At 45.8% G+C, this 19,566-nt stretch overlaps 1 protein-coding gene across 3 annotated transcripts in view; it reads right to left on the reverse strand.

The window, feature by feature from the left end:
- SGPL1 (sphingosine-1-phosphate lyase 1) overlaps positions 1-6,009 on the reverse strand; it is a 54,113-nt gene extending 48,104 nt beyond the window's left edge. Inside the window, exons 1-2 of one of the 3 annotated variants that reach the window (XM_036827957.1) lie at positions 5,661-6,009; positions 4,714-4,775 (exon numbers count right to left, since the gene is read on the reverse strand). In XM_036827957.1, the coding sequence (XP_036683852.1) occupies positions 4,714-4,740 (27 nt within the window). In that variant the 5' untranslated portion in view covers positions 4,741-4,775; positions 5,661-6,009. Of the gene's footprint in view, positions 1-4,713; positions 4,776-5,376; positions 5,555-5,622; positions 5,641-5,660 lie in introns of those variants that run through there. The other 2 variants (XM_036827959.1, XM_036827960.1) reach the window with 2 other exon arrangements.
- Between the last annotated feature and the right edge of the window lie 13,557 nt (positions 6,010-19,566).

Consider the following 19,566-nt stretch of genomic DNA (forward strand, 5'->3'; position numbering starts at 1 on the left):
AGCCCTGAAGTGTTTCACCAACCCCTGTTGGTGTTCCTTAACTCTGGGCAATCACACTGTTGGAGTGCACCAGGAGATAACTGATAGACCCAACAAACTATTTTCAGCCTGCACTGTTCCGTCGTCCCCGATGGCTCCTATCTCCCCTTACCCCATAGCATGGTTTTTCTCTCAGTAATTGCATTCTGTATGCTTCCACATATGGACTGATTCACTATAAATCAGTTCCCTATGAAAAAGTCTTAATCCCAGGCTGATTCCCATTTCTGCCACCAGTGTGTACAAACTACATGTAATACTAGATCGGGCAATGCCTAATTAAGAGGTAAATGTTACTAAAAATTCCTGACACACAGACTGCAAAGCCAAGCCAAAGACTGAGATTTGGGGTTTATCTATTTATAACTTTCCTTTCCTTCAGACCAAAAGCTGGAGAAATTATCATACTTGTTATTATATTTGGCTTTATTTACAAGTATGGAACAAGGCCAAAAACAGTGCTCATCCTACAATGGCCACTCAAATTGTCAACAAAAATTGAAATGTCCTACCAGTTCCAATGAATCCTCCCTTTCTTCTAGACAAGCCTACAAATAAGACACCAGATTCAAATAATAGAAATGAGCTTTTAGTGTCAATCTTTCAGTTTATTGCTTAAATCCCATTTGAGAGTCATAAAGAAAGCATCCCTGAAAAAGATTCAAGGGTCAAAGATAAAGCTCTAATATCTGGAAAGATTTGATTTTTGCACCTGAAAAACAAAACTGAGACAGGCTTACTGTTTCCAAATCAAGAGTGCTGCAGAAATGTTGCAAAAGACAGCATTTCTTAGGACTTTTACTGTACTTCAGAATATCATGCTGTACACTCTCCAATATATATTCCAAAGTAGCAGAGCTTGATCCATGGGCAAAATAACCCAAGTATCACTGTAACAGACCCATTAAACTCTAAGAAAAGACCTACTGCCCCATCCACATGAATGCCAGGGCTGCACAGATACTGTTACTTACGTTAAGGAACCTAGACCAGGGTTTCTCAACCTGGGTGCTTCTGACATTTCGGGCCAGATAATTCTCGGTTGTGGGGGACTATACCGCAGAGTCGGACAATCAGGTGCATCTCTGACCTCTAGCACTCCTCCAGTATGACAATCAAAAGTGTCTCTACACACTGTCAAACGTCCGGGGGATGGGGGTGGGGGCAAAAATTGCCCCTGGCTGAGAACCTTGACCCTAGATCAACTTTTAACACTCACACCCCACCCAGCACTACCATGGTGCATACGGTAACTCTGAGTCATCCATCTGGATGGGTCTATGGAGTAGACTTAGCTTTATAAGGTACCTTTTTTTTTTTTGTTAAAGCTAGGAGTATTTGGCAACTCACAAAGCGATACAGACCCCTAGCACTAGGAAGGAGGAGAAGATGGATGAAAAGAATGGTTGCTAAAGTGGAGAAAGATTGCTAAAAGATTTCCAGACTTGAATTCCCTCTGAAAGCATCACAATTCTCAGATGAGTGAATACACTCACCCATTTTATTCTCTCTGAGACATAAGTGGAAAGTATCACAGTCCATGGCATAAATGAACAAATGGAAAAAGGGAGGCAAAACCCCTTAATCAAATGAGGACAAAATCAAAGGCAGGAAAGCACTGAGGGCTGACAGCCCAAGAGCCTTCGTCTGGAATCCAAAGTTTGTCATATATGGACTCCAGTCCATCTTCAAGTTTTATTGCCACAGCATACTGTCCACAAAAGTGGCTTTCTACCCTCTCAGACCCAATGCCCCCTTCTGTAACAAATATTTTGTAATGCTCTTTATTCTGAAATGAAATTCAAAGATTTTAACATTTATACCCATAGACATAACTTTTAAAATTTCAATATAGTGCCCCAACTGCAATGTAAGGGAAGAGAAACAAGAAGATTTGTATAATAAAACGTATGCTCAGACAAGACAAGACTGGAAGACAAAAGCATCCCCACCACTCTTCCAAAGTGTCCCCTAGAGGGCAGAGCTATCCCACTCCTGCTCCACACAAATCTGCTCTCAACAGTCACACAGTTCAGCAACCTCCATCCCTTTCGATGAATATGACACAGAGGCAGCATCACAAAATAGGTAAGAAAGAGGGCTTTAGGGCTTCCCTGGTGGCGCAGTGGTTAAGAATCCGCCTGCCAATGCAGGGGACACGGGTTCGAGCCCTGGTCCGGGAAGATCCCACATGCCGCGGAGCAACTAGGCCCGTGCACCACAACTACTGAGCCTGTGCTCTAGAGCCCATGAGCCACAACTACTGAGCCCATGAGCCACAACTACTCAGCCCGTGTGCCACAACTACTGAAGCCCGCGCGCCTAGAGCCCGTGCTCCGCCACAAGAGAAGCCACCGCAATGAGACGCCCGCACACTGCAACGAAGAGTAGCCCCCCGCTCGCCGCAACTAGAGAAAGCCCACGCGCAGCAACGAAGACCCAATGTAGCCAAAAAAAAAAAAAAGGGCTTTGAAGTCAAACCAGCTGTGGCTAAAACACAGCTCCGCCACTTCACTGCTATGGTACCCTCTCTAAGTCTAGTTTCTCACCTATAAAAGGAGAATGCCAGCATATTTTTCAGAGTTTTTGGGAAAATTAAATGAGTATGTAGAATATCTATTTCTGCACCTAACACATAATATGTGCTCAATACATGTTAGCTATCAGACTTAAATTATTATTCCTGAATCCACCTCGTATTATGTCTTAGCTTATGCCCATCTTACTCTCCCAGGAGAAAGGATGGATGACTGGATATTCATTTAGCAGAGATAGCCTAAAAAGGACTCAGGTACAATATAAGAAAGAAGTTGCATCATATGACTTGTAAGGTTGTTTCTAATTCTGAGATTCTACCATATGCTGCCCTACACTGAGGTTATCTTCTATTAACTGGGGTCCTTTTTTCCCAGTTAGAGGACCAAGAACATGTCTAATGCATCATACTGTACAAAGCAACTATAGAGAAACACCTTGAACTCAGATCATGACAGTTTAGTGTCCCCCTTGAAAGCCCAGCCCTGGTCACTGGTTCTTTACCATTTAGCACAGGACAGTCAAAGAAAGAAGGACAACTTTTCCAAAGAGAGCACCTCAAGCAACATGTACAGTGTCTTCAGAGAGTGATGATTCAAGGGCCAGCTGCTATCTATATGAATTAATTCCTTACACCAAGGAGCAAAGCAACACCCCTAAACATCTAGATTTTCAAAAGAGGAAGTGGAAACTAGTGGTGACAGCTAGAGAAATACTTCAAACTGATTCAAAGTTAATATTCTGAAAAAAAGCACTCACTGCTCAGACTGTTAAAGGGAGCCCACAGGCCCAAGAAGTAATAAGCACATGGCTGGGCATGGAGTTATATCCTACTGACATACAGGAATCTTAATTTACATATACATACTGCTTTATGAAACAGAAAACAGAAACTGCCAATTATTGCAAATCATTCTGCAAGGTGCTAACAGTGGTTATTTCTGAGTAGTGGAATTATTGGGGGTTGCTTCCTTTTGCTTATTAATAGTTTCCAATTCTTCTAACATATTGCTCTTGTAATGAGAATTCAAAATTACACAAGTCATTATCTACTGACAATCCATGAAATCTGAGGCAAAAAAAACTATTTTAGGTGAACTCTTCATCTGAACCTGTGGGTAAACCACAGGTTGTCTCTAAAAATCATCCTTGCTCCCCACCTCAAACCGGAACTAATCACAACTTTGTTGCCCTCTTAATCTCTCCTGCAGACATTACAGGTTTTGACACTACAGGACATCATTATTAGTTTTCGCCAATTTCCCAGTGACAGCTACCAACTCTCTGGGATAGTGAGATAAAGAGAAGGAAAGGAAATGTTTTAAATCAATGTTTTTTTGCACAAAGCGACATCAGATTCAAAGAAGTGACTTATTCAAAACTAAACGCAGACACTTCTACATCGCTATTTGAAAATCACGGGCTCCTCACAATCCTCACACTAACAAGCCCCTATGAAAAAAATAAAAATCAGTAAAGAGCCTCTATGGAATCATGAATGTCCCAAGAATAAAACGTCATTTTGGTAAACACTCACTTGGCAATTGTATTTTCCCTGCTCAGTGAAAAAACAGCACAGAAAGATCTCAAGAGGAGAGGGGGAAAAAACAGCCTCTACCAAAACAGGCATACCCCTCAGCACAGCAGAAGAAAGTAAATTCAAACCAGCTCAATTCAGCAATTAAGCAACTCACCATATACGAAGCACCATAACAGGTGTTTATCATCTCTAAACAAATAAGACAAGATATCTGCCTTCCAGGGAATCATAACTCTAGTCTGGGAAACAAACACTTATAAACTAATATACGGCAGATCCAGACAAAATTTAATAGAAGTTTTAAAACTGTTCTGGTAGTATAAGAAAGGAGAGATTAAAATCAACTGCAAGAATTTTGAAAATGATTCTTCATATTCATTATATACACACACACACACACACACACACACATACACACACATACACTTAAATCAGTCACTTATCCCCCTTAATCATTAAACCCAAAATAAAAGGTGGCAGAAACTCTCAGCTACCAAAAGCAAGCATAGAGGTGAAATCTACACACTCATCCTTCGGACTAAAAATAAAACGTAAACGAAAAGTGACTTACAACAAGAATAGATGCAAAAAGGACTCACCAACATCAGAAGGTCCGTACTCGGCATCTTCCTCTTCCAGGCGTCCTTTCAGTGCCTCCCCTCTGCAAAAGGGAACCACGTTTGTTTACTTCTAACGCTTTAAACGGTCCAGTCGGCCCGCCGAGATTCGCGAGAGCTGCAGAGAAACGGTTCTCTCCCTCCTTTAAGAGCTCAGATTTCACTCCTAGCTTTCACACTCCACCCCAGCACCCCAAACCAGCGAATCAGAATCCTGCTGGCACTCTGCTTCCCTCCCACAGCTGCCCAAACGCTTCCAGAGCCAGCCTCCCACAAAGCAATCCCCCCAGGTAGCTACCGGGGGAAACGCCCAACCTGCAGCGGACCAGGGCCTGAAGGCCAGGAGCCCCGCCCATTCAAACTAACCCGGCCGAGACGCCGACGCTACAGGCAGTCCAGTCCCAGGGTCCAGCCTCCGGTGGACTCCCTTTAGAAACAGGTAGGCCTCGTTCTCGACTTCATCCCTCCCTCCCCACAACCCTCTCCTCGCCTGCGAAGGACCAGCAAACCTGCCCACCCCAAGACCACTCCTACCCCGCCGGCGTAGTGGAGTTTCGGACCCCGCTCCTTCTCGGCCCTGGCGCCCTCCCCCACCCACTCGCGAACCTTGCACTCACTCAGACCTCGGGTGGTCGGCGCCCCTACCCTCAGCCCGAACCCGAACCCGCCGCGAGCTGCTAGCCCCTCGGTCCGGCCTGGCCCTTCCTCCTCTCCTCGCCCTTCCAGCACTCCTCGCCCTTCCAGCACTCCTCACCCCTCCGCAACGGGACCCCTCCGCAACAGGACCCCCCGCAGTCCCGACACTCCTCCCTCTCTCCGACCAGGACCCGCCTCCCATTCAGTCCTGACTCTCCCCTATCCCAAGCCGAAGCCCTCCTCCCCAGCCCGGACCCTCCTCCTTCCTCCGGGTCCGCGGCGGCCCCGTCCACCTCCTCAGCCGGGAGCCAGTTTCTGCGCTCCTTCCCTCGGACACTGTCTCGCCGGCCCTGCTCCTCTTCACCGCGAGACCGACTCGCGGGCCGCTGGGCTCAAGCTCCCCAGGCGGCGTCTACTGCAGCCGCCACCGCTGCCGCCGCCGTCGAGATTAGAGATCCGGCCGCCAGCGGCCCCGCCCCTCCCCGCCCCGTCCGGAAATGGCTCCCACGGTGCCCTCCCCGTTCCCCAGCCTGGCGTGCGCGGCTCCGCCGCCGGTCACGCGCACGCCCCGGCCTGGGCGCCAGGCCCGCTGTCCCCTCCGGGCCCCACGGCGCGTGCGCGCCGCCTGCTGGCCTGGCGGGGGCGGCGCCCAGGCCTTCCGAGAAGATGGAACGCGCCCGCCGCAGACGGTACCCAGCTTCTTCAGTCTCCCTTTTTAAAAACCAACTTGCTGGTCACTTTTGGTCACTTGGAGCCCCTGAGAGAGTCAGCCTGCAGAGCACTGTTCAAACTGATCCATAACAACGACTCGAGATGGGTCTCCAGAGAGGCCTTTGGGATTTTAATGAGTGACTCAGAGATTTGCTCCTTGTCTCCTTTCTGGAGACTTCCATCGAGGTCAGCGATGCCTGAAGAAAAGCGACAGGAAAACGCCCTTATTGGAAATATTATCCCCATCCTCCCCTCTCCCCACAAAAATGGATAACAGTGACTATAGGTGTTGGGCAAAAACGCTACCAATACTACTTTATTTTCGTGAGCAATGTTGGGAGTCATCTAATATTCAAGTGAGAGCACCCACCAGGATCACAGAGGTCACCCTTCATTTCCAGAAGAACTAACTCTGAAGTCAGTTTCATGACTTGCCCATGTTGTCATGGCACTAATTCAGCAGAAGCAGAAGACAGTGTAGTTACTTGTAACTGATCGGTGATCTGCATACAGTATTTTTTTTCAACAAATTATTTAAATGACACCTACATGGCATCTTGAAATCTTAATAAAAATGACACTTATGAGTGTACCCAATTCCATTCCCTTGCAAAATGTTGTCATGACACTAATTTGGGGTGTCATCACTACCATCGTTACCCTTATCTAGTGCTCTTAGGATGGAAGTCCTTGTTATCACATCTGCCCTTTTCTGCACGGCCCCTTTAGCACTTGCCAGTTTCCCAGCCAGAATGGTCAAGACTATGAAAGAGTCAAACAGGTTATCTCTGGGCTTCGTTGCCCTCACCCCTACCCATCAGAAGTCCCAGACATCTCTACTATCCAGAGCTCCTGAATCAGGCACTAACACCCCCATACCCTTAGTCCTCTTGCTGTTCCCCAGCAGACATGCATTCTCAGTGTTGAAGGGTCAGAAAATGTCCTGGGCTTCCTGCCAATGCCTACTCATCAAGAGTAACTTTGGGATTCCAGTTATGTCCTCCCCAGCCCTCATCCCCTACCCCTCTGCTTTATTTCTTCTTCAGATCCTAGGATCTGCTCTCCCTAGCCTCCTTAACTGCCACCTCTCATCCTTTAATCTAGAATTTCTGTGCCAGCTGACTGCAGGGCAAGGTCCACGTCTGATTGCTCCCTAAACTTCTGTGGTACAACTTCACTGCTCCTCACACTGCACAGTAGGTGGTCTGTTCATTCTTCCCAGATGAATGAATAAATTCAACCATATTGTCTAACCTTTATTGTTATGGACTGAAGGTTTCCCCCCCAAATTCATATGTTGAAGCCCTAACCCCCAATGTGATGGCAGGGGCTTTGGAAGGCAGTTAGGTTTTAATGAGGTAATGAGGGTGGAGCCCTGTAATAGGATTCATGTCCTTGCAAGAAGAAGAAAGACCAGGCAGAGCGCTCTCTCTCTCTCTCTGTCTCTCTCTCTCTCTGTCTCTCTCTCTCTCTGTCTCTCTCTCTCTCTGTCTCTCTCTCTCTCTGTCTCTCTCTCTCTCTGTCTCTCTCTCTCTCTGTCTCTCTGTCTCTCTCTCTGTCTCTCTCTCTCTCTATGTCTCTCTCTCTGTCTCTCGCTCTGTCTCTCTCTCTCTCTCTCTCTCTCTCTCTCTCTCTCTCTCTCTCTCCCTCCCTCCCTCCCTCCCTCCCTCCCTCCCTCCCTCCCTCTCCCTCTCCCTCTCCCTCTCCCTCTCCCTCTCTCTCCATGCACAAAGAAGAGGTCATGCAGGCACACAGTGAAACAGCAGCCATTTGCAAGCCAGGAAGAGGACCTTACCAAAAACCAAATTTGCCAGCACCTTGACCTTGGACTTCCCAGCCTGCAGAACTGTGATAAATAAATGTCTATGGCCACTCAGTCTGCGGTATTATGCTATAGCAGCCTAAGCTAAGATACTTACTTTGCCAAGAACTATGCTAAGGCAACTTTACATCCAAGGCTGTATTTATGTCCTAACTTGCCCAGATCAGGTGACTCTCATCATCTCTCAACTTGTAAACAAAGACATTAAGGCCCAGAGAAGGTAAATGATCATCCCAAAGACACACAGGAGAACGGAGTGGAGTTTGGATGGGAAGTGAAGTCTTCAGATTTTGTAGGAAGGACCTAAAATATGTTTGTTAATGAATTGGAATCAAAGAATGTTAGAGCTAGAGGGGCCTTCAACTATTTGCAGTTCAACCCCATAATACATGCATGAAGAAACCAAGGCCGGGAAAGGAGCATGACTCCTGGCAGTTCCTGGCAGAGCCCAAGGGCCCTGTGTGAGTGTGTGTGCGGGGAGGGGGGCAGGGGCTGAGACTTCAGGCCCACTGCTCCTGTTCCCCACACTCCCTCTGACTGCAGCTTAACATCAGGGATTACAAGAGAAGCATCAAGTAGAAAATGACCAGAGATAAAAGATGCATGAGGATTAAGAAAGAAAACTTCAGCCTTCACAGGGGGAATCACAAAATGGAGCAAAGTCCCCACTGACTATCGGACTCACATGTCCTAGCTATATTGGTGAGCCCTTGGGAGAAAGCAAGAGAGCAGAGAGCAAAGGGGATATAAATGAGAGAGAATTACAGTTCAGAGAGAAGAGGGATGTGCCAAAGCAGGAGTGATGGCTAAGGAGGGGACAAACGTCCACCTCTTTCCCCTCTCCCCCCAGATGCTCGCACAGTAGGGGCTTCGGAAGTTCTACATAGGAGGGGCTCAGGTGGCTGGTGGGAGGCAGAGGTGGGGTGCTGGGGCTCCCATACTCGTGGCGTGGTCTCCCAGTGAGCGGCCCTGGCATCACCTGGGAGATGATTAGAAATGCAGTTTCCTGGAGCCCCACTCCAGACCTACCAAATCTCGATCTACATTTTAACAAGATCCACAGGTGAGATATATGCGCAATAAAACGTGAGAAGCAATTCTCTCAACACCCTGCTTGCAGAGAAAGCACAGTGTTTTTTTTAAGATTGTGCATTTGTTTGGGATGGTTTAAGGAGGTTGATGAAGAAAATGTATGAGGGTGAAGAGGAGAACTAATGCTCCCCAAGTTGGCCTTTGGTGCCATCATAGTGCCTTCCAGGATAAAAAAAAAAGATTGGGAGGGATTAGAAAGGCCTATGGGGGACCAGGGAGAACTGAAATACCTGCTGATGACAGAGGGCTGGGGATGGCAGGGGGCAGAATGTGGAGGAAGATAGTCTGGACTTTTTTCCCCATGTGGCTTCTTTTAAAATAATCCATGCTGGCAAATCTGGTTCTGCTTAAAATGGCAGCTAGCCATGGCCAAGTTAGTGACACCCGTCCCTCTAGACACAAGCACACAGTCCCCACTCTAAAAGCAGGAACATGCTATCATGCCTCCACTCCTGACCCTGACACCGCCACCCCCAACCCACCCAACTGGGGACTTTCTATGGAAGTTCAGCTTAGGACAGGGCTGCGGGCAGATCTCAGGGCAGCTGCAGCTTCTAAACCACGCCTGGGAAGGAATGGCCCACAGGAAAGCCCCCTGCAGGACATCTGGTCATGGAGCCTAAAACGCCCTGCCCAAGGAGGGGCAGGAAACCACCCAACAGCAGCAGGCTGGGATGATCATGACAGAACCGGCCACTGGGGAAAAGGGTGCTAAGAGCCGGCCAGGACAGGGAGCATGTGCCCAGAGGTTGCCACACTGGGATAAAGAGCAAGGTGCAGTGGATCACTGAGCTACATGTCCCAGGTGCCAATTCAGCCAAAAGTCAGAGTGGCCAGGCCAGATCCTGAGAAACAAGTTATTTCCCAAGGAAGCCCACCTTTCCTGAGGAAGCCCCCTGTTGCTATCCAGGCTACACAATCACTCCTAGCAAAGCATCAAAACCAGAGAGTGACTGCTTATCAAAAACCAAATAAATACAAACTTCCTTGGGCAGAAGGAAACCAGCTGGGCCTGCGATGACAGAACAGCTTTGAAGGCAGACGAGCCTCTACCCAGAGATCACTGTGTGGCCTCAGGTGAGTGGGTTTAACTGAGCCTGGGCTTCCTTGGTTGAAAAACAAAGGTTAATAGCATCTACCCTGGGACTGTGAGGGCGGGTGGGTATGTGTACCCAGCACAGGGCCGATCCACAGTGGGCACTCAGGAACTATTAGTCTAACCTCCTCCACCATGTGCATGATGGAGTTCAGATAAGATGCCAATCTAGGCTCTGTGACCAGCTAAAGCAAGCCTAGCTCTCTCATTGCTCTAGGTCTGGCTCAGTCCCCATCAGGACCTAATCCTGACAGTTGATTAGTCTTTCCAACGTGCCCCTTGCCCCATTGAGTGCACCCTAGGCCTTTTCAAGGCTTACCCAAGAGCTACAGATCTATCGTATTCCTGCAGATTTTTGGTGTTTGTAGATCAGTAAGACCCAAACCAACTAAACCCAACACCCCTTGTTTATGGGAGTTACAAAATATATGTCGTAAACAGGGGTGAGTACCTACCTACGTAGCAATATAGTGTCCTAACTTTAAAACTGAAAGCCATCAGAAAAAAATCCTACGTGAAGTTAGCAGATGCATGAACTTACGATGGATAAGTATGCACTGAAGGTAATATTTAATATTGTCATTTTTTCCTTTATATTTGCCATTTTGAAATAAGGCTAAATTAGTATTTTTATACAACTACATACAATTGTTCCGAACGGGAAAGCTACAAATGCAGTCCAGTATAGAGGTGTTGTCTTGTTGACTCTAGTACTATGTGAGCAGCATTACCACGGGTGATGTGATTTTCCAAAATGATGGATTAAGAGTTGATAAAGTTCCAAACGAAATGAAGGATAACCTACCTGCAGCTTTCAACATGGTAGATGTGCTCCAGGAAGAGTGTATGATAAAACCATGTTTTTAAAGAAATCCACTTTTTCTTGTATGAAAGTGAAATTGAGTTCTTGGCCCATGTGACTATGAACTGGTTTTTCTCCTACATGATTGTTCTGGCAGGATGTTAAAAAAAAAAAAAATGTGTAGGACTCAGGACAATTCTTCATTGTGAGGGACTGCCTTTGCAATGTCTGCATTATAAGACATCTAGCATCCATCACCATTACCAAATGCCAGCAGAACTACCCCCATCATTGTGACAACCAAAACTTTTTAAAATTTTGGGATTCCCCCTAGGGAGCCAAACTGTCCCACTGAGGACTGATAACAGGAATGCACGCTAACACAAGCCTCATGTTAATATTTACAGTTGAATGTCTGTCAAGTTAGGAGGGACTCAAGCATCATCCGGCCCGTCCTTCCCTTCTAGCATGGCACATCAGAACCTCCAAGGAGCTTTTCCAAATCCCCATGTCAGGGCTTTCCTACATTCCCTGGTGAATGAGAGGTGGGGCCCAAACATCTGTATTTTGAACATCCCCAGATAAAAGTTGCTAAATTCTATCCATTCTCATCAATTTCTATGCCTTGGTCCCACAGCTAGTGGAAACCGAACCTAGAATTCCTGCTCTAGAAGCCCAGGCCCATAAAACATGATGAAACTTATAGGTTCTCCTGCTGGCTTTGAGACTCACATGCTGTGTGGCTTTGGAGTCACCCTTTACCCTCTCTGGGTCTCAATTTCCTGAGCTCAAAATTGGATAGAGAGGGGAAGCTGCTCTCCAACTCTGTCAGTCTAGAATTCTCTATGCCCTACTTGGGTTACACTTCCCAGAAGCCTCTGTTTAGAAACTCTACCTCTCTGTGCTCAGGGTCCCAGGAGGGGCCCTTGATCACAGAGTTATTTGGCTGGAGAGGGTGTCTGCCCTGGTCCTGCGCTAAGGATGCATGGTGGGGCCAGAATGCCCTGGGAGGCCAGCGCCTTCTCCCTCTCCCTCCCCTTCAGTGTTGACACAGATGGGATGCAATGAAGAGTAATATAAGTCCTGTGTAAACAGAGGACCAGGGGGCCAATTAGTAACCTTGACCCATGGTTACTCCTCGCCTGGCCCTGCAGAACCGGTTTCCAGGACTGACTCACTCAGAGGAGCTGGGCTTTGGACAGCTGGGCGGGCAGCAGCTATATCCGGAGCTCAGGGTCAGGGTAGAAGGAGAGGGCGTCCATCTCTGCAAGCAGATGGAAAAGATTTTATGTCTTACAAAATTAAAGAAATTTTCCCCAGTTTTTTGTTTTGTTTTTTTTTTAAACTAAAGGCAGTTGTTCTCCATGCTCCATGCTCTGGGGAACGGACCTAGGCAGAGGGATCAAGGACAGCGTGAGCTGAGGGGGCAGGATGAGCAGGAGTTAACCAGGCAGAGAGATGCAGGAAGAGTGTTCCAGCTGAGGAAACTATATGCCAAGGCCCAGAGGTGGGCTCAGGAAGGCCAGCGAGCATGGCAAGAGTTAGGGGGAGGGGAGGGAGAGGCTGGTGTACAGGTCAGTAGGGACAGATGTGTAGGGCAGGTGTACAAATGCACATGCCTTCAGGGGCCCAAGCAGGTAATGGGAGAGTTACCATTTGGGAATGTAGACCTCAGGCTCGTTCATTCATCCATTCAACTATTTAATGTTAGGTTGCAGTATCCTGTGTGGGGGATGAATCACTGAGCAAAACAAAGATCCCTGCCGTCATGCAACTTACATTCTAGTGGAAGGAGACAGACAAAAAAACAGAATAACTAACTATATGGCAAGTTAGAAGGTGCCAAGGGCTGTGGAAAAAGAAGCAAAGCCCAGTATGGGAAATAGAAAGTGTGGGGAATGGAGCAGGATGTCATGGGTGCTACAGTTTTAAGTAGAATGGCAGGCAAATGCAACATGTGATGACTCTTTATCCTTAGTTAGCAACAGGAAACAGCAAGCCAGCATAATTTCTGGACAAAAAGAGCACAAAAATATTGTAGGACCATATTGTGTTCTTGTTGCAATTTGCATAATCTGTCTTGTGATCATGATGTAACTTGCTGAATCAACCCCTCTTTGTTAATTCCATCTTTCTCTCCCAAGAGAGAGAAAAGAAATTCGTAGTTGCATAGTCATTGTCAAGTGATCTAAAAGGTCATAAAGAAGAATATGACTAAGGAACTCCCAGAACTTTGGGCTACTTACTCAATTGTTTTGAAGTTTTGTTTTTTCATCAGAATATACTATATGTACAGACCAGTCCACAAATCAAAGAGTAGAGCTTGATGAGTATTCACGGCGTGAACGTCAGTGTTCAGCACCCCTATCAAGAAACAGAGTATGGCCAATTCAGTTGTTTTTAAGCAAATGCAACTGAGAACTAGATGGAGATGTTAAGTGTCCTGAGACCTCCGGGCCCTGTAGGATATAGTATTTCTAACTTTATCGACAGAGCAGTAAGCAGCCATTGAGGTCCTTTTAATCAAGGAGCTGACCGTATCACATTTGTGTTTTAAAACAATTCCTCCGCATAGTATAGAGAATGGCTGGAAGAAGATCCAAATGGCAGACTAGGTACAGGCTTTTGCTTTCATCTCAGCAAAGAGTGAAGGCGGTTGGTTCTAGGATAGAACAAGGGCGTGAGCTTAGAAGATGGACTCTTGGAAAGTGAGATAAACAGATTAAAAGGAGCTTCCCAGAACTACAGTCCACGCTGTGCCCTGACCAGCAGGCTGCCATGTGTGACCAAGCTAGCAGCCCCTGAGGAGAAGTCACATTCACAGCTCAAGACAAACTAACCCATGCCTAGTGGGCTATACCTTTAACTTGTTAGAGCAGGATTGGGGTACCTCTCCCTTAACCACGGGACTCTTTCTGACCTGATCATTTCCCACAAAATAGAGCTGGTTGCAGCAGTAACCAATAGAGTGGTTACATTCATGCTGAGGCTATTTCTATCTACCCTAGTGTTGTGGGCTGAATTATGTCCCCCAACAAGTCATATGTTGAAGTCCTAACTCTCAGTACAGTACCTCAGAATGGGACATTCTTTGGAAGAGGGGTCATTGCAGATGTCATTAGTCAAGATGAGGTCACACTAGAGTGAGGTGGGCCCCTAATCCAATATAACTGGTGTCCTTTAAAAAGGGTGACTGTAGACACATACATGCACACAGAGAGAATGCCATGCGGAGATAAAGGCAGAGATGGGGACTATGCTTTTACAAGTCAAAGAACACCAAGGACTGCCAGCAAACCACCAGTCTGGGGCAGAGGCATTGGGCAGATTCTTTCTCACAGCCCTTAGAAGGAACCGGTCCTGCCGACACCCTGATCTCAGATTTCTAGTCTTCAGAACAGTGAGACAATAAACGTCTGCTGTTCAAGCTACCCTGTTTATGGTGCTTTGTTACAGCAGTCCTAGCAAATTAATACACCTAGATTCTCAAACTAGCCCCACACTTCAATAGGTTGACAAAAGAGGAATGGGAAGGGCAGGGTGACACGACCACTCCTAGTTGCCTTACATCCCCTCTGAGCGTCCAACTGTCGGAGCAGTGACTGGGGTCGGGAAGCCTCCAGAAGCCCTGGGGTCCACTGCCGACTGGCTTCCTGGTGGGCAAAAGCAGCCTGAAGCTCGTCCTTGTGGATCTGCTTGAGGGGACTGCTACACTCGGTTTTGGGGTGCAAAGAAACACCTGCCACTTAGGGACAGATGTTGCAGGGGGCAGTGCAAAGGAATCCACTCATTCAGACATATTTCAAATACCCACTCTTACTATCCACTTCTCATGTAATCCACGTACTCCAAATATTTAAACCATTTCCACCGGCTGCCCAGTCAAACATCTAACTCAGCACTGCCTTGTTATTGCATCATCTTAGACTCAATTAAAAACTCGTTTTGGTCAAATATCCTTACCAGTCCCTCCACTATACAAATAATTTCAGTCCTTTAAAGCAAGTTGTTTATCGCTATAGGCCTGCTTCTGATCCTGGCTACATCCCCCTGGGGAAGTCTTACAAAGTCTCTGGTTGACAGCAAGAGGTCCTGAGGGGATTGCTCAATGTTGTCTCTGGACACAACCTCACAACTATAAAAACAAGTCAAAACCAAGCCTTAGTGGCAGAGAATCAGTTACAGAAAATGCATGAACAAGGGTCAGCAGAGATTGCCCGGGCCACACCCCAGGCTATTTGGAAAGCGCTTACCTGATGTCTTCCATAAGTGATAATCCATAGTAATAATCATCTATCAATGGATGTACTGATCTGTCTGTGAATTAGATCATATCTGGAGAGGATGCCCTCCAAGGGAAGGTACCATACAAGGCCCAGTTAATTGAATGTTCTTCTTGAACTTGGTCCACAAGGCCCCTTATGATCAGCCCCTGCCTCTCTCTACCTTCATCTCCCCCATTTCTACCTCACCCTCAGACTTTATACCCCAGGCATAGTTAGAGTAACTATGTAATTAATCATCCAATCTGGGACACTTCTGAGACCGAGGACATAACTAATAAGTTTTCTGGGACAGCAGGCATAATAAACTGGACTGTTTTGTGCCTTCTGGGATTTCTCATTTCCCTAGTCATGTGGAATTACTTAGAGTTGCATAACATGCCATGGGCTCTTACAGAGTTGTCATCACAAAGAGGGCCGAGGCTTGATTTATGTAACCATAAGAATAAATCAAGAATATTGACTGGAAGCTTCAAGGAGATATATTTTGGTTCAATATTAAGAAGAACTTTCTAGCCAACAGGACTACACAGAAAATGAACAGGCAACCTTGGGCAGTAGAGAGCTCCCTGTCACTAGAGCTGTTTTGTTGACAAATACTAGCATACAGCGGGTAGGACTTCTGAGGCGAGGATTCAGGCATATAAGGGGTGAATAGGCAGAATAACTACCTTAGACTCTGATTCATCTATTCATTCATTCAGTGAATATTTACTGGGCATGAGGCATTGCACCAGGAGTTTGATGAATTAGTACAAAATAAATACACCCATGTAACCACCATGCAGAGCAAGGCCCTATGCTTGGTGATAAACGAGATAGATGTGGCCTCTAACCTCTTGGAGCTGACAGGCTTGCAGAAGAGATACATGAAATTGTAAGAATTATTGGGTATTCAGAGACAGTATGAGGGGAGAACTTGGGATGGGAGTCAAAGAAGGGACATTTAAGTCGAAAAGGGATGAATGTAGGAAACTTGTCTGGTTCCATGATCTTAGATCTTTCTGGAGAGCTCAGACTTATTCTCTCTTCTCTGATGCCTACACTTTCAGTTGGGTAACCTTCCTGAGTGCTGACTTAGACCAGCCTATAGCTGCCAGCTCCAGAGCTGTGAGTCCTGTTCAGATGACACGTTACCAGGTAACTGACCATCCTAGGGGAGACAGGAGGGGTGGATGAGCCACGTGGGGTCGTTAGTCACGCCTCTTTCTTTCCTCCTTTATTCTCTAAAAGATCATCAGAAGGCTAGTCACACAGACTTCAGGACAATAGAGGCACAGGCAATGCCATGGTAGGTAAACCCCAAGAGCCTGGCAGAGACTCAACTTTAAGAGTAGCCAGCTCTCATCAAAGCACCCAGTGATACTGGCCACAATCCAAAATCTCATGTATGAAGCAGAAGAGACAACAGGTGAGATAAAGGGCATGTGATCACAGGATTTTCTCCTGTACATTGATGGGAAATAATACCAGGATCATACAGCAGATAAATGAGTACTAGGGATGTACTGTACAACATGATAAATATAATTCACGCTGCTGTATGTTATGTATGAAAATTGTTAAGAAAGTAAATCCTAAGGGTTCTCATCACAAGGAAAAAAATTTTTTTTCTATTTCTTAAATTTTATATCTACATGAGATGACGGACGTTCACTAAACTTATTGTGATAATCATTTCATGATGTATGTAAATCAAATCATTATATTGTACACCTTAAACTTGTACTGTGCTGTATGTCAATCATATCTCAAAAAACCTGGTAGGAAAAAAAAATCAGTTAAAAAAACAAAATCCCAGCAAAAATTTTTGTAGATGCAGATAAATTATTCTAAAATTTGTATGGAAAGGCAAAGGAACTAGAAGAGTAAAGACAATCTTAAAAGACAAAGCTGGAAATCTGCAATATTGTGATTTATCATAAGAAATATATATCCATTTAGTCTTCATCTTCATTCCTAGCTCCTAAAACCCTTGGAATTTCCTAAGTGATGAGGCAGCTAAAGGTGTCTTTTGTTATTCATAACTGGCTCTTTCAATCACACACCTGACTTTATGTTACTGAGGTAATATTTGGTTGCCAGGGGAACCTTTCAGCCCTACCCCCTGACCTGGGGCTGGTGGTGGACTCAATCACCAATGGCCAATGATTTAATCCATCACGCTTACCTACTGAAGCCTCCACAAAAACCCAGAAGGATGGTGTCTGAAGAGCTTCCAGGTTGGTGAGAGGTCCACATGTTGGGAGCGGCACACCCCAGTTCCAAAGGGACAGATGCTCCTGCACACGGGCTCTTGCCCTAGGTACCTCTTCATCTGGCTGTTCATCTGTATCCTTTATAATACCCTTTACAATAAACTGTAAACATAGGTAAATATTTACCTGAGCTTTGTGAGCCATTCTAGCAAACTTGCAGACCTGAGGAGGGGATCGTGAGAACCCTGATTTAACACTGGTCGGTCAGAAATACAGATGACAACCTGGACTTGCGACTGGTGTTGTTACCAATAAGGGCTCATGTGCCTGGGGCCACAGGAAGCCAAATTCTGACAGCGGGTGTTTGCAGCAAAGTAAGGGTTTTATTGCATCACACCCTGCAAGGGAGTGGGAGACAAGTCTCAGATCCACTCCATTTGGTCTTTGAGTGAGGGATGTTTTGAAGGGGAGGAACAAAGAGGCTGGAATTAATCATCATCAGGTGACATTTCTGTGACATTAAGGTTCTGGGGCTCAGGATGTCTCTGGTTTTGGATTCTCTGGCCAGGTGGTCCATGGCTCAAGGGCCTGTTATCTCACGTTGCCCTGGAGAAACAATCTGAGTTTGTACGTTAACGACGATATCTATAGTAGCAACCTGAGTACATTAACGATGTTATCATGTTATCGACAACAGCAATTTTAGTCATCTGACCCTGGTCGATGAGTGTTCAGTTAGCACAGGATTGAGGTCAGAGGGGACAAGAAAGGGAATAAAGTTTTGGATTGAGAGATTAATCATCAACTCAGTACGGGAACTTAGTTTTAGCGTTTTAGCGGGACACTCAGTTTCAGTGTCTGAAATGGGGGCAGCCCTGTGGGACTGGGCCCTTAGCCTGTGGGGTCTGATGCTGTCTTCGGGCAGACAGTGTCAGAATTAAGTTAAACTTGTAGGACACCCAGTTGGTTCCTGCTGAAATGGGGAAATGCTTGGTGTGGGAAAAACCCCATACATCTGGTGTCAGAAGTATTGAGAGTGGAGCAAAAAAAATAGTTTTCTCCAATGAAGTTTTATACCACTAGATACCAAGATGTATTTAAAACTACAGTTGCTAAGAGAGTGTAGTATTGGCAGAATGCTAGACCCATAGTGCGCTCGAAAAGAACGAGTCCAGAGACAGACCCACACGTATATGGACACTTGAATTTTGATAAAGGTGATACCAGAGAGAAGCAAGTCAAAGACAGTGTTTTTAAAAATGGTGCCGGTCAAATAGATATTTGTAGGGGAAAAAATATGGCTCTTGACTCCTATCTTACACCATACACAAAAACCAATTCCAGATTGATCATAGCTCTAAATGTGAAAAGTAAGACAGTAAACTTTCTAGAAAATAATATGAAAAGTATCTTCATAACTTTGGGTAGGCAAAGATCTCTTAAGTAGGACACAAACACCATTCATCACTAAGGACAAAATTAATCAATTGGGCTAAGTTAAAATTAGAAATTTCTCTCCATCAAAAGACTGCATTTGATGCATCCTATGATGTTTTGGTGATACTTGTGATGAAGGGTTCTGGTGTTTTTCTGTAGCAGAAGGAGAAGCAAGCAGTGTGGTGACAGTACGGCCTATTCTAATCTGTGTACACATTTGTGTTTCCATTACCTCCAGGAAGGACCCTTTACTATTGCCTCCTCTCTGGGCACTATTTGCACAAAATCAGCTATTCTACTCCCTCAAATAAATCCAATATGTATATGATATTGTGATATAATAAGAAATATATATTTGGTTTTTGACTCTGGTTCCTGGCACAGAGCTCCTAAATCCCTTGTAATTTCCTGAGTGACAGGGGTGTAAAGAGTGTCTTTTCTTATTTACAATAAGTTCCCTTAAACCTTATCTGAGTTTCTGAGTTTATGCTAATGACTTGACTCTTATGGGCCCCTAGATAGCTTCAGATGGGGGCTGGTTGCTATAGAGGAACCAAACATATAATTAGAGGGTTGGAACTTTCAGCCCCACCCTCCGACCTCCAGGGAAGGGAAGAGGGACAGGGGATTGAGTTATTCACCAATAGACAATTATTTAATCAACCATGCTTGTGCAATGAAACCTCCATAATTCAGGGCTGGTAAATGCATCCATGTGCTGGGAGGGTGGTACACTCCAGACTCCACAGGGACAGAGA

The sequence above is a fragment of the Balaenoptera musculus genome, chromosome 16 (genome assembly GCF_009873245.2).
Source record: "Balaenoptera musculus isolate JJ_BM4_2016_0621 chromosome 16, mBalMus1.pri.v3, whole genome shotgun sequence".
Taxonomy (NCBI): Eukaryota; Metazoa; Chordata; class Mammalia; order Artiodactyla; family Balaenopteridae; genus Balaenoptera; species Balaenoptera musculus.